The sequence below is a fragment of the Mastigoproctus giganteus genome, chromosome 2 (assembly GCF_048544385.1).
Source record: "Mastigoproctus giganteus isolate SK-2022 chromosome 2, ASM4854438v1, whole genome shotgun sequence".
NCBI classification, from domain to species: Eukaryota; Metazoa; Arthropoda; class Arachnida; order Uropygi; family Thelyphonidae; genus Mastigoproctus; species Mastigoproctus giganteus.
In genome coordinates, this window is record NC_143576.1 from 132,780,944 (window position 1) to 132,796,835 (window position 15,892).

At 38.0% G+C, this 15,892-nt stretch overlaps 1 protein-coding gene across 2 annotated transcripts in view; it reads left to right on the forward strand.

Moving 5' to 3' along the window:
- fand (Pre-mRNA-splicing factor SYF1 fand) overlaps positions 1 to 15,892 on the forward strand; it is a 385,689-nt gene that overhangs the window by 112,717 nt on the left and 257,080 nt on the right. For both annotated transcript variants that reach the window (XM_090368673.1, XM_090368674.1), the window contains one exon: positions 10,374 to 10,458. In XM_090368673.1, coding sequence (XP_090224799.1) covers positions 10,374 to 10,458 — 85 coding nt within the window. The remainder of the gene's footprint in view (positions 1 to 10,373; positions 10,459 to 15,892) is intronic.

Here is a 15,892-nt window from a genome sequence, read left to right on the forward strand (position 1 = left end):
TGAAAATAAAATTAAACTTAATTAGTATTTTTTTCCATTTCTTTTAATTAAATTAAAAAAAAAAAGATTTTCAAGAAATCTTGGCGGGCTGCTGCCTTTTTGTTGGAGTGCCACATGAGACCTGCAGGTCACGGGTTTGACATGCCTGCCTTATAGGAATGTTTATTCCTCTATGCCATCATATTACCAGAGAAAACATTTTGAGTTGGAATATTGTAATTTAAGATGGGCGAAACGTGTATGAGACAACCTGCTCACTATCTCTAGGTCCATATAGTTGGTCGATTCTGAGGCAATTTCTTGGAAAAAATTATCTTAAAAATTATTACCGATATTCTAAGTAATTCTTTTGACTGACCAAGGGCACACTCAGTACAGTACTATGTATGTCCAGTCTTGACAAATATTCAACCATAATTTTTTTTTTTAATCAAAACAACTCTGTTGATTTGGCTTGTATATAATTAAGCTTAGTAATTTAGCAAATTAAATAGATATGTCAGTGCATTTGTAACTAATTTTCAATTTTTTTATGTATTTGCATACCATCTGTCACAATTAAATGTTCACAGTTTGAGAAGTTATGCTCTGTAGGATTGAAATATGGAGATCATGCTGGTCACACAACAGGTAATGGTGTTTATTTCCAGTTAATGGCCAACCAATCTGGCACAATTTATATTGACATTATCATCCTATATAGAAATGACTTTGAATGGAAGAGAAATTTGTCCCTTATTGCATCTGCATAAGGGCTCATATACAGATCCATTATGTGCTCTCTATACTCCTGTGCAGTTGTTGTCCCCCCAATACATATAGATCTATATGTTCACCTGCCTATACCCCAGCTTTAGAAGGGGCAAATCTACTGAAGATGCCATTGATAAAATGGTGACGTATGTTCAAGATGCTCCAGAGAAGTATGTACTTGGTATGCTTTATTGACTTTAAGGGGGTATTTGACAGAATGTGGTGGCAGAGTTTTTGTAGCAAGGCTGAGGGAGATGAAATGTTCTGGACAGTACTATTGTGTGTTAAAGTCTTAATCAGAGGAGTATAACAATAGTTACAAGATATGGTAGTCTCACAAGAAGTGGATAGAGGAGCCTCGCGAGGGTCAGTTATTGGCCCATATAGCTGGAATGCGGTGCTGGATGAGCTACTGGATCAGGATTGGGGGCGGATGCGAGCCGGTGGCTTATGCAGACTACCTATTAATAATGGTGAGAGGTAATTCAAGAAGAGAAATAGAGGATAGGTCGAAGAAAGCTGTGGGGCAATTAGAAAGATGGGTAATAATGTATAAGATGGTGATATCTACCGATAAGACTAAAATGGTGCTGCTCAAAGGAAGGTTGAGTGAAAGAAGCCCACTTTGAAGATATTAGGAGCATCTTTAGCATATGCTCCCGTAGTCAAATACCTTAGAGTACATGTGGATGAGAAAATGTCCTTTTTGCCTCACATGCAGAAGTTGAAAGAAAAAGTTCGGGTTATATACTCTAAAATAAGGAAGATGAGTAGAGTAGAATGGGGGGGTGAAAGGAAAATCCCTGGATCTCCTCTATAAGTGTATCTTTGTGCCCATAGTGACCTATGCATGTGGGGCATGAGGGAATAGGGTTACTAATAGTCACGTAAAAAGGAGTCTAATTTCTGCTCAGAGATTTGCCCTTTTGTCTGTGATGCGATTGTGTAGAATGGTTTCAGATGATGCATTACAAGTAGTATCAGGAAAAGAACCAATTAATTTGGTTGTGATTAAACAAGTAATGGAGTATGCAATCAAGAAAAATAAGAGGATAGAAATATTGAGAATTAAATCTTGTATTGATGAAAATAAGTTATATGGGAAGCAGGATTTAAAGAGAGAGAGAAAACGATTGCAACAAGAAATAGATTGTATTTGGCAAAAAAGGTGGAACCTTTCTGACAATGGCTGTGTCATCTATGCCTTCCTGCCTGGAGTGAAGATAGTGTGAGAAATGGATAGATGGCTGGGCTTGGGTCTGATGACTACAATGATAGTAACTGGGCATGGAATGAGGAAAAGGTTGGTGGAGCTGGGAATAGAAAATGATCCGAGGTGTGTATGTGGACATATTGAAGATACGGATCATGTTTTAGAAAATTGTACAAGGTACACAGAACTAAGAGAAATATTTTTCTCTAAGATTGGCTCTGACTCATGCACCCCACAGTAACTTATTTAAGAATAGGATTTGGTATGAAACTTTTTTGGATTATGCTAAGGGAATTAATGAAATAAGGAATATAAGATTGAGAAATTAATGGATTGTATATAGGGTAAATATGTAAATAGTTTTAAGAGTTTAATTTGCATTGATGAATTTCTATTTATATTTTAAGCTATTTTTATTTACATTTTTTTTTTTTAATTTGAGATATTTTATTTTTATTTATATTTGAGTTATTTTATTTATATTTTAAGCTATTTATATGAGAGCTATTTTTGCACTGATGAGTTTTTATTTATATTAGCAATTGCTGAGTTGGAAGTTTAGTTTTATGTAAGTTTACAGTTTGTAAAAAAAGGGGGAGGGGAAGAGGAAAGGGGGGATTATGAAAGAATTAGAAAATACAAAAATAGTTGAGTTTGCTAACAAGAATTATAATCGTTTGCAGATAAATGCTTTTATGTTTGCCATTAAACAAGTTTATTGATAGTTAGTAGAGATTAGCCTCCCTGAGACAGGGCAGTGACGTGTCCCCAGAAGTTGACTTGTCAGGGGGCACGGCAAAGGAACAATTAAGGATAAAATTATAGATTGAAGATTTTAAGCATGGATGAACTGTTGCTCAGGTAGTGCAGTATACAAGTAGTGTAGGTTAGTGATGATGATGCCCATACCCCAGCTGTCTTCCCCTCCTACTTTTCTACCTTCAATGGTGTTATCAGGGAAATGACATATCCTCTGCTCCCTCCAGTTAAGTATATGACTTTAATCAATCTGTAGTCACCTGGACATGTCATTAAATAATGTCACCATGGTGTTGGATTCATATAACATGCTGTGCACATCAATTCAGGCAATCTCCCCTATGCTATGGGAGGTGAATGTATACCATTGGGTTTATATATATATATATATATATATATATAAACCCCAAAAATGAAAGGTATTAGAACCTAAAGTACTTAGTACTGTGCATGGGTTGAAAGTTGAGAGGAAAGAAGATATTTGTTGACAGACTTCTGTAGATTGTAATTTTCAGGTAATACATATGAAGGAAGCTTGTTCAGAAAATGGAAGCTGAATGAATAAATGAGGAAGAAGAAAAGGTTCTGTGAGTTCTGTGTAAGGTTCTGTGTGAAGTTGGAAAGTAAAAGGGTGTTGACTGGTTGCGGCATGTGTTTGGACTGCTTTGGAATTATAGAAGCTGAATCAGAAGAACAGTGCCCATGGAGGTAGCTATAGAAAATGCATGCAGCAGAAACAGAACAGCTATGAGACAGAGGTTGGAGAGAGACTGTTAGAGATGAGCCATTAATTAACCTAACTGTCCTCTTTTGAATGGAATCAAGAAGCCTGAGAGAGGTTTTGGAGGCACTGTCCCAGATGTGAGAACAATATTCCATGGTGGGTGGATTTGCAATTTATATAGAGAGAAAGAACATCTGTTTGGAAGGAAAGTAATGCAGAGAATGAAAGAGAAAACCCAGTTTTTTAGATGCAGAGGAAGCAATATTTGTAATGTGCTTATACTAAGAGAGAGAGATTAGAAGTCAGGCTAATCCCTAATAGAGACATTAGGTCTTGCCTAGAAAACTGAGTGTCATCGAAGATAAGCATAGGAGAAGAAGAAGAATCCTTGTTGTGAGATATAAGACAGGTGTTTTGTATTCTGGAAGGTAAAGGAACAATCTGTGCAAGGTCATTGGTAATTACAAAAGCCTCAGCATCTCTTAGGTCTGTGTGACTAGAAAACAGAAGCCAGCTGGAATTGTGAAAATCACCAAGGAAAATTAATTCACTATTAGGATAGTTGGACTCTATTTCTATTTTTCTATTTATTCATTTGTTGATTGGTGGATTTCCCCAATTAGCTGCTGTTTAGCATCATGTGGAGAGAGCAGAGTAACTATGTAACTACACAAAATTATCTACAGAACAATCAACAATATCCGTAGCTCTATATACAATTTATAACAAGTTAACACCCATAAAATAAAAGAAAGATCATCTTAAGTTAACTTAACTTTCCAGATGGCCAGTAGAATGATTAAAATATATTTAAATACATCTTCAGCTCGAACCCAAGGTAGAGAGCAAGAAGTTAAAAATAGAGTATATTACTCAAATCTCAATAACAACTTTATCACAACAATCTCAGTGTGATTAGACATCAGAACATCAAAGCTAATTAAACATAACCATCAAATACATTATCAAAGCATATACAGCACAATTAATTAGTTTAAATATGCATATACCACACTCAAACCTTGCACAAAAGGCATAAGACAGTAATAATAACAGTGACATTATGACATTACCAGCAGAATAAGTTACTAAACCAAAGAATGATTGACCTTAGGATTAAGTGACAGCAGAGGAACTAATACCAGGGAATTTAAAATTTAATCTTCACAGTCGACTTGTAACTCCCAGAAGTGAAAGTTTGCAAATAAAAGACTCACTTGTGTCTTCCAGAATGAAAGTTCATAAGAGAGCAGACATTAATGATTACACATATTTGACACTTAATCCAGTCAGGGCATAAGCTACACCAACCAAACAATATATATACTATGCAGTATACATTATACAACTATACAGTAAGTCCAGCTCTCAGGTCTCTTCTTCCCAGCGCTTCCTCTCTTTCAAGTTTGGAAGAGAGGAAGCCAAAGAGTTTCAAGTGATTAGTGGAGTTCGGAGAATGATAGAGGCAGTGGCGTAGCCAGGATTTTTTTCAGCAGATATATTCATAAAGAAGGTGCCAATTGCGTAATGCTAACCTAACTGTTATTTTTGGTTATAAATAAGAGGTGCCTGTATTACAAAAATTATATTAAATATGTAAATAACAACAACAAACTATTTTATAAATGATTATTTGATTAATATATTTAATAAGTATTTTAAAGTTTTTTTATTCATTACATACATATGATAGCATATACAGTATGTATAAAATATAATCAATACCTATATAATTATGAAAATAAACTGCAAAAATGATATATAAATAAAATATTAAAGGAAAAAAAAATGATACATGAGGTGTTACCCAAAAGTTTCCGAAATTTGATTGTTGCACGGGAACTATGTCTAGTATGGACTTGTGGCACTAAGTAACACTGCATGCATCCTTTGTGAATCATTGTGTCACTTGGCGCTGGGCTGGATAGAGTTATTGAATATTTATGCACAGTTCTGTGGCAGTGTGTTTCGTGTAGTTTGTGATGGCTGATGTGAGAGAGAGCAACATGCTTGCATCAAGTTTTGTTTCCTTCTTAATGATACAGCAGCAGAAATCCATAAGAAATTGAAACAAGCTTTTGGTGACAATGCTTTAGGCCACTCACAGACCTACTATTGGTTTAATTGTTTAAAAATGGCTGAATGTCGGTTGATGATGAGGATCACTCTGGGCATCCACCATCGAGCACCACCCTGGAAAATGTCACAAAAGTTTGGGCGTCGATCTGTGAATACTGCAGGTGGACCATCCACGACATTTGTGGCATTGCAGGACTATCCTACGGCACGTGTCAGCAGATTTTGTCAGACGAGTTGAACATGAGGATTGTGGCCAAATTTGTACCACGGTTACTGAGTGAAGACCAAAAGCAGCATCGCATGGAAGTTAGCAGAGATCTTCAAGAACGGGCCAAAAGTGATAAAAACTTCATTTCTACGGTCACCACTGGTGATTAGAGTTGGGTATATGGGTATGACCCAGAAACTGAGCAACAATCATCCCAGTGGAAGAGCTCATCTTCCCCGACTGAAGAAAGCCCAATAAGCGAGGAGCAATGGGAACTACATGTGATCTGTTTTTTGGACATTTATGGGATTATCCATAAGGAATTTGTCTCTCCTGGCCAGACCATCAACACAAAGTTTTACTACCTCATCCTGAGGTGGTTAAGGGAAGCTGTCAGGAGGAAATGTCCAGAGAAGTGGCTCATAAAGAACTGAGTCCTTCATCATGGCAATGCGCCGGCCCACACATCTTTTGCTGTGGTGCAGTTTTTGGCATCCAACAGCATGACAATCATTCTCCCCCCTTATTTCCAGACTTAGCCCCTGCAACTTTTTCATCTTCTGAAGAATGAAAATCAAGCTGAAGGGTTGAAGATTTGACAGCATAGAGGATATCCAAACTGAATTGCAGGTGGTGCTGAACACTAACGAAGAATGACTTTCAGGACACATTCAAATCATGGGAGAAGTGCTGGGATCGGTGATTATGTTCTCAAGGGGACTACTTTGGTGGTGGCGGCGAATAAGACCCAGGGTGAGTCTAATTTATTTTATAAATACATTTTTGGAACTTTTGGGTAGCACCTCGTATAAAAGGCAGAAAGTTTTAAATAAAAAAAATATATATTTAAAATTTTTTGTCTTTTTTGCATACTTCAGAACTTCCAGATCTTTATTGCAATCTAACTCTAATGATAAATCACACTCAAGAGCTAAGAAAGATAACCTCTCTTCTCCTATTGTATTTTGAAGATAACATTTAATCAGTTTCAATCTGCTGAAATTTCTTTCTGCTGAAGCACTCGTAACAGGAATTGTTAGAAAAAATTTCATAATATTTAATATTAATAAATTATTATACACTACATTCAAATTATTTGTCAACTTACATGCAATTATACCTTCTAATTTTATTTCTTCCATTTCGGAATATTCTAAAATAAATGACTTCAAAGAAAATTTGGCGGCATTTATTATGTCATTTCTGTAAAATTCAGTAAGCACTGATCGATAATTTATTTCATTATATTAAACATGTCTTTCAGCAGAAAAATTTTGGAGATTTAAAACTTCAAACATATTCTTGTCAACGAACTAAAATCTTCAAATCTATCAGTAAAATTTTGTATTACTTTGTCCAGAATGACATATGTTTGTCTTAAATTTTTCAATGGTATCCCATATTGACTCGTTTTTTGTTTTATCACCAAAAAAACTTTTTTGTTCTTACTCTAAATTTCTGAAACTCAGCAATTTATTGCATAGTTTCAGCAAGAGTCATATTGCATAGTTTCAGCAAGAGTCATATTGCATAATGCTGCAAGTTGTTTTGATTCCTCCAAATTCTTTGTGAATTTTTCATCCAATCTAAGAGCGCTCATTGATTTTCGTCAGGAAGATATAAGAGCGTCAGCAACTTCTAAATTTATTGATGGAGACTGTCAAAATTTTGATAAAGCATTGGTTGTGTTTAAAACTGATATTCATGTTGATGATAATATGCAAAATACAAATGTATCCATGATGATAAGTGTTCTGTGTCCCAAAGCCATTGCTTTTACTTGTAAGGTCAGTTTCTCCATTTATACAATGTGTAACTTTGTGGTAAATTGCCTGTAAATTTTCTTTTACTGCAATCAAGCTAGATATCATGCTACACCTCTGTGTTTCTGAGTCTTTTCAGTGTTGAATAGTCAGACATGCTATTGCAAAGCTCTTGTTCCTCCTTCAGTATTTTCAAACAATGCAAGCCTGTTATTCATAAAAGCATAAATAGCCTCGACTGTGCCAAAAATTGTTTTTGCTTCAACACAACTTTGCGCAGATTCAATAACAATTAAAATTAAGTTATGTGCACAACAATGAATATACACAGCTCTTTTTTATCATTTTTTGAAGATCAATTCCGTCACCTGACATTACTTTTGCTGCATTACATTTTGGTTCTCTAAAGTCTTTTAAATCTAAGCCTAAAGCATTAGCAGAGGCATACGATACAAGAAAGCAAGCTTATGCAGCCAAAAAAAAAAAAAAAAAACCCTCCCATGTCACCCTTCCATTCGTTCCAAATGCCTATCCAGCTCAGCCTTAAATTTATTAGGCCATCAATTTCCACAACAAAAGATGGAAGTCTGATCCACTGATCAACTACCCGCTGGCTAAAGGCAAATTTCTGCACATCTGTTCTACAACTTCTTTCCTCAATTTGAATCTATGCCCACTCAAGCAAGAGGAAGAATCCCATCAGCATTCAGCTTGCTCAACCCATTCAAGGCCTTATACACCTCAATCAGATCACCTTGCAGGTGCCTACTCTTCAGGCACTACAATTTGCAGAACTTAAGCCTTTCTTGGTAAGATCACCCCTTAGTTTCCCTCACCAATCTTGTTGCCCTACTTTGTACTCTTTCTAGCAACTCTACATCCTTCCTAAAATGAGGCCTCCAGACCTGTACACAGTACTCTAGGTGTGGCCTGACCATTGTCTTGTATAACATTGTCTTGTATAACAGGATAATCACCTCCCTGTCCCTGCTAGCAAAATTCCTATATATCAGTGACAAGACTCCATGACCTTCCCTGGCAGCCCCTCTGGACTGCTCAGCAAACTTCATATTTGACTGCACAATTACTCCCAGGTGTTTTTCTCTTTCCGCTTCCCTGAGTGTAGTACCACACAGTTCGTACGTTTCTCTTTGATTATTGCTACTCATATGCAGTACTTTGCATTTCTCAATGTTAAACTTTCGTTACCACTTTTCAGCCCATTTGTCCAACTTATCTAGATCCAGTTGGAGTAGCATACTGTCCTCACTCTCATTAATGCTGACCAGGCTAGCCAGGTGGGTAAGTGCCTGCCTTGCAACCCAAAGGTCGCGGTTCGAATCCCACTTCAGGCTTGGATCAGAGTAAAAAATGCAAAAACTTTGGGAGGTGCATTATGGCCACAGAAGCCGAAGCGGCAACTAATAAAAAAAAAAAAAAACCCTTTTGTTAACAACCCTGTCAACCTTTGTATCATCTTCAAACTTGGACATTAAATCTGATATACCTTCGTCAATATCATTGATAAATATACAAAACAACAATAGGCCAAACACCGAACCCTGCAGAACTCCACTAATAACATTTGTCCATGAAGAGCAGTGTCCATTCATTACCACTCTGTCATCTCCCACTCAACCATCCCTTTATCCATTGTAGTAACTTACCTGACAGTAATGCCATACCTCTCCAATTTGTACAGCAGTCTTCCATGTGCAACAGTATCAAAGCTTTCCTGAAATCCAAGTATATGATATCATAATTATTTTTGGCATTCAGTTCCTTTGTTTCCACATCATAGTATACAATCAAATTGGTCAGACAAGACCTCCCTTTAACAAACCCATGCTGTGTCTTAACTATTACTGCAGTCTTGTCTAGATGATCCTGCAATGTTTCTTTAACCAGTGATTCCATTTTTTTCCTAGAACACAAGTTAAACTAACAGGTCTATAGTTATCTTGTCACCATTTGAACCCCCTTTGTGAATTGGTGATAGATTTGCACACTTCCAGTCCATGGGGACATCCCCTGAGTCCAATGAAGCTCTCATAATTATGGCTATGGACTTGCTTACTTCCTTTGCTGCCTCCTTTAATATAACTTGATAGATCCCGTTCCTCCCCAGGTGCCTTTTTTATGTTTAACTTCAACAATTTCTCCTCCACTTTGTTCTCAGTTATTACAAAATCACTTAGCTCCCTGTTAAAATTTGATAACTTCTGGCACTCCCCTCATTGAATAACTGCTCATGTGTGAATGTAGATGCAAAATACTGATTCAGTTTATCAGCTACCTGAGCATGATCATCATAGTCAACCCATCTATGTTAAGTGGTCCAATCTGATTCACCCCTTTCCTTCTAGAGTTTACGTAAGTAAAGAACTCTTTGCTGTTTTTCTTTGCATCCTTTGCCAAGGATTTCTTTTAATCTTCCTTCGCCTGCCTAACCTCCTTTGTGGCTTGATTACAGACTAGTTTATATCTGCCATAGGTTTCTGTGTCACCTGATACTTTATATGCATCCCATACATTTTTCTTCTCTGCCAAGAGCCTCATTAGTTCATCTGACATCCATTTAGGCCTAAACCTTGAACAGTATTTCTTAGTTGGAATGAAAAGCCCCTGGTTCCAAATATTTTTAAGCCTGTACTTCTCTCATACCCGATAAAAATCAAAAGTTTGCATCTCATGTAACTGAAGCTGTTTACTGGCCTCTGAAGAGAGCTGTCCTTCCAGAAAGGAGTCAGTATGCTTGTTATTAAAAGATTAAACAAAAAGTTTGTTTATAGTTTTTTTTAAATTGCTTAAATGAATAATTGAAATGTGTGTGATTAACATTTTAAACAACTAAATGTTAATTTTTTTACTTAGGTCTTTGATGCTTATGCTCAATTTCAGGAAGGGTTAATTAGTGCCAAAATGAATGATGCGTCTTCAGCAGGATCAACAGAAGAAGGTATATTTCTGAAATTTAGATATTAGAACATTGTTTATTTATAAAAATGGCAAGTTTGGCAATTAAACGTTGTATAGTGTTTAGGCACGTTGAGTTATTAATAACATACCTCAAGGGTTAGATACTTCTGTACTGTGCTCAAGAATGTTTTCCAGACCATTCATGGTGTGAGGTCTTAAAAATATTCTTTTAGTGGAAGAATGGTTGCCAAAGCATTTATGTTGTGAGGGGCTTAAATGTTCTTTTAGTGGCATTGGTGCACATATGTCAAGAACTGGAAATTGGTGAAATAATGAGAACCCAAACCTCTGTGGATTGTGATCTACCGATAATTTTTTAAAGAACTACATATTATTCTCAGACATTTCGTGTTACTTCCTGTACCAGTTCTTCAGTGACTGTAAACACAGCAGAACAGGTAAATTATGGTGATATGATTTACAAGTTATAAAGTTGTTAATTTTGATTACAGATTATTACCTGTTAATTTGATTACTTTGATTACACCTTAACCTTAACAAATAAAAAATGAGTAACGTAATTAACATGTAATAATGTCTAATCAGATTAAGGGTAATAATGTGTAATCAAAATTAACAACTTTATGTAAATCATATCACCATAATTTACCAGTCCTACTGTCTTTATAGTCATTGAAGATATATGTATAATGTATGATGTGTATTGAGTGCCAGCTGTGCCTTAAACTTATTTAGGCTATCAACTTCCACGACAAGGGATGGAAGTCTGTTCCACCAACCAACCACCCGCTGGCTAAAGGCAAATTTCCGCACGCTATCCTACATCTTTCATTCCTCAATTTGAATTTATGCCCTATCAGGTGATTATTATGAGCAAGAGGAAGAATCCCAACAGCATTGAGCATGCTGAAACCATTCAAGGCTTTATACTTTATACACCTCTATCAGATCACTTCGATGGTGCCTAGTCTTCAGATGCTGTAATTTGCAAAACTTAAGTCTTTCTTCATAAGAGCACCCCTTTGTTCCATTCACTAATCTTGTTGCCCTTCTCTGTACTCGTTCCAGCAGCTCTACATCCTTCTGGAAATGAGACCTCCAGACCTGTATACAGTACTCTAGGTGTGGCCTGGCCATTGCCTTATACAAAGGAATAATCACCTCCTTATCCCTGCTAGAAAAATTCCTATATATCATTGACAATACACCATGAGCTACTCTTGCAGCCCGTCTGCACTGCTCAGAGAACTTCATATCTGTCTGCACAACCACCCCTAGGTCCCTTTCATTCTCTACCACTGTCAGTGTAGTACCACAGAGTTGATACGTTGCTCTGGGGTTGCTGTTTCCCATATGTACTACTTTACATTTGTCAATGTTAAACTTCATTTGCCACCTCTCAGCCCATCTGCTCAACCTTTCCAGATCCAGTTGCAGCAGCAGCATAGTGTCAGTAGTGTCCTTGACACTACTGACACTATGCTGCTGCCAGTTGATTTTTCGCCAGCTTTTCTTTACGTGCAAGTTGATTAGAAATGGGACGGGTTTCACTTTCTATCGTTACCATGGGAATAGAGAATGGAGTAAAAGACAAGGAAGTACCTTTAAGTGGGGAACTTTCATTGAGACTCCCGATCTAACGGAGAAATTCTTTCTTGTCTGCTAAAACGAAGAAAGTTTCTGGAAACCTAATCACGTAGTGAGAGTAAGGCCTCTCACTACGTGATTAGGTTTCCAGAAACCTAATCACTACGTGATTAGGTTAGGTCTGCCAACCTTCGTATCGTCTGCAAACTTGGACATTAAGCTTGATATACCATCATCAATATCATTTAGGGTAGCTAAGAATAGAAACAGGTGCAGATATACTTGCGTGTACACCAATGCTAGGAGTTTAGTAAATAAATTTGATGAATTTGAGGTATTGCTCAAAACATCGAAGGCAGATATTGTTCGGATATCAGAGACGTGGTGTCACACAGGTATAAGGGATGCGGAACTGCAATTTGGGGAGTACAACGTCTACAGAAAGGATAGACAGGATAGGAAGGGGGGAGGTGTTATGCTATTAGTTAAGAAACACATAAAAACCAAGGAAGTGAAGCCAGTCGACATCGCTGGACAGTGCAGTGTGGAGTCAGTTTGGTGTGACATAAACACTGGGAGATCAAAATTGAGAGTAGGAGTGTGCTATAGGCCTAATGACTCTGATGAGTATAATAAGGAACTGTACAGGGAAATAGTGGGCCAGTAAATCAGAGTGTCTTATAATGGGAGATTTTAATTTCCCAGATATTGACTGGATTTTGGGGGCTGGTTACTCACACACTAGCAGGGCTTTTGTGGATTTATTGGATGATTGTTTTCTACATCAGCATGTTCGGGAGGCAACTAGAGGGAGTAATACTCTTGATTTGATTATCAGCAGTGATTCTTCATGCATTAAGAATCTGCAGATAAATGAACACTTGGTGGCAGTGATCACAGTGTGCTGAAGTGGGATTTACTCAAAGAGGTAACTACCATTAGGGGTAAAGGGAAGGGTTATTGCTTCCGTAAAGGCGACTACGATGGACTGAGACAGTATTTAAATTCTATACAGTGGGACCAACTGATGATGTTACCAACAGCAAATTCAAAATGGGAAGCATTCAAAGAACTTATCTTGGAAGCTACTAGGCTTTACATACCAACTAAGAAATATTGTTCAAGGTCTAGGCCAAAATGGATGTCAGATGAACTAATGAGGCATATGGCAGAGAAGAAAAATGCATGGGATACATACAAATTAACACATGACACAGAAGCCTATGATAGATACAAGTTGATATGCAACCAAGTTACAAAGGAGGTTGGGCAGGCGAAGGCAGATTACGAGAAATCCTTGGCAAGGGATGCAAAGAAAAACAGCAAAGAGTTCTTTACTTATGTAAACTCTAGAAGGAAGGGGATGAATCAGATTGGTCCACTTGATATTGATGGGTCAAGTGTTGATGATCCTGCTCAGGTAGCTAACAAACTAAATGAATATTTTGCATAGACATTCACACATGAGGAGTTATTCAGCGAGGGGAATGCCAGAGGTGTATTCAACTCTAGCAGTAAGCTTCAGAATCTTGAAATAACTGGGAGTAAAGTGGAGGAGAAACTGTTGAAGATAAACACAAGAAAGGCACCCGGGGTGGATGGGATCTATCCAGTTATATTAAAGGAGGCAGCAAAGGAAGTAAGCAAACCCTTAGCCATAATTATGAGAGCTTCCTTGGACTCAGGGGAGGTACCCATAGACTGGAAATGTGCAAATGTGACCCCAATTCACAAAGGAGGATCAAAGGCTGACACAAGTAATTATAGACCTGTGAGCTTAACTTCTGTTCCAGGAAAATTAATGGAGGCACTGGTTAAAGAAGCACTGCAAGATCATTTAGACAAGACTTCAGTTATAGCTCAGACACAGCACGGTTTTGTTAAGGGGAAGTCTTGCCTGACCAACTTGATTGGATACTATGATGCAGTCACAAAAGAACTGGATGCAGGGAATAACTTTGATATTATATACTTGGATCTTAGAAAGGCTTTTGATACTGTTGCACATGGAAGACTGCTACACAAATTGGAGCAGTGTGACATTGGAGGCAAATTGCTGCTATGGATAAAGGGGTGGTTGAGGGGGAGAAGACAGAGAGTGGTAATCAATGGACACTGCTCATCGTGGACTGATGTTATTAGTGGAGTCCCTCAGGGCTCAGTGTTGGGTCCATTATTGTTTTCTGTATTTATAAATGATATTGATGATGGTATATCGGGCTTAATGTCCAAGTTTTCAGACGATACAAAGGTTGGCAGGGTTGTCAAGGACACTACTGACACTATGCTGCTGCAACAGGATCTGGAAAGGTTGAGCAGATGGGCTGAGAGGTGGCAAATGAAGTTTAACATTGACAAATGTAAAGTACTACACATGGGAAACAGCAACCCCAGAGCAACGTATCAACTCTGTGGTACTACACTGACAGTGGTAGAGAATGAAAGGGACTTGGGGGTGGTTGTGCAGGCAGATATGAAGTTCTCTGAGCAGTGCAGACGGGCTGCAAGAGTAGCTCATGGAGTATTGTCAATGATATACAGGAATTTTTCCAGCAGGGATAAGGAGGTGATTATTCCATTGTATAAGGCGATGGTCAGGCCACACCTAGAGTACTGTATACAGGTCTGGAGGCCTCATTTCAAGAAGGATGTAGAGCTGCTGGAACGAGTACAGAGAAGGGCAACAAGATTAGTGAATGGAACAAAGGGGTGCTCTTACGAAGAAAGGCTTAAGTTTTGCAAATTACAGTGTCTGGAGACTAGGCACCAGCGAGGTGATCTGATAGAGGTGTATAAAGCCTTGAATGGTTTAAGCATGCTCAATGCTGATGGGATTCTTCCTCTAGCTCAGAAAAATCACCTGAGAGGACATAAATTCAAATTGAGGAAAGACAGATGTAGGATAGACGTGCGGAAATTTGCCTTTAGCCAGCGGGTGGTTGGTTGGTGGAACAGACTTCCATCCCTTGTGGTGGAGGTTGATAGCCTAAATAAGTTTAAGGCTCAGCTGGACAGGTATTTTGAACGAACAGAGGGGTGAAGTGGGAGTGGTTTTTTTTTTTTTTTTTTGGCTGATGCTGCATAAGCTTGCTTTCTTGCATCAAATGCTTCTACTAATGCTAATGCTAATTTATAAATACAGAAAACAATAATGGACCCAACACTTAACCCTGAGGGACTCCACTGATAACATTAGTCCACGATGAGCAATGTCCATTGATTACCACTCTCTGTCTTCTCCCCCTCAACCACCCCTTTATCCATAGCAGCAATTTGCCTCCAATGCCACACTGTTCCAATTTGTGCAGCAGTCTTCCATGTGCAACAGTATCAAAAGCCTTTCTAAGATCCAAGTATATAATATCAAAGTTATTCCCTGCATCCAGTTCTTTTGTGACTGCATCATAGTATCCAATCAAATTGCTCAGGCAAGACTTCCCCTTAACAAAACCATGCTGTCTGAGCTATAACTGAAGTCTTGTCTAGATGATCCTGCAGTGCTTCTTTAACCAGTGCCTCCATTAATTTTCTTGGAACAGAAGTTAAACTCACATGTCTATAATTACTTGTGTCAGCCTTTGCTCTTCCTTTGTGAATTGGGGTCACATTTGCACATCTCCAGTCTGTGGTGCTTCCCCTTAGTCCAAGGAAGCTTTCATAATTATGGCTAAGGGTTTGCCTACTTCCTTTGCTGCCCCCTTTAATATAACTGGATAGATCCCATCCACCCCAGGTGCCTTTCTTGTGTTTAACTTCAACAATTTCTCCTCCACTTTACTCTCAGTTATTACAAGATTCTCTAGCTTACTGCTAGAGTTGAATACACCTCTAGCCTTCCCCTCACTGAATAACTCCTCATGTGTGAA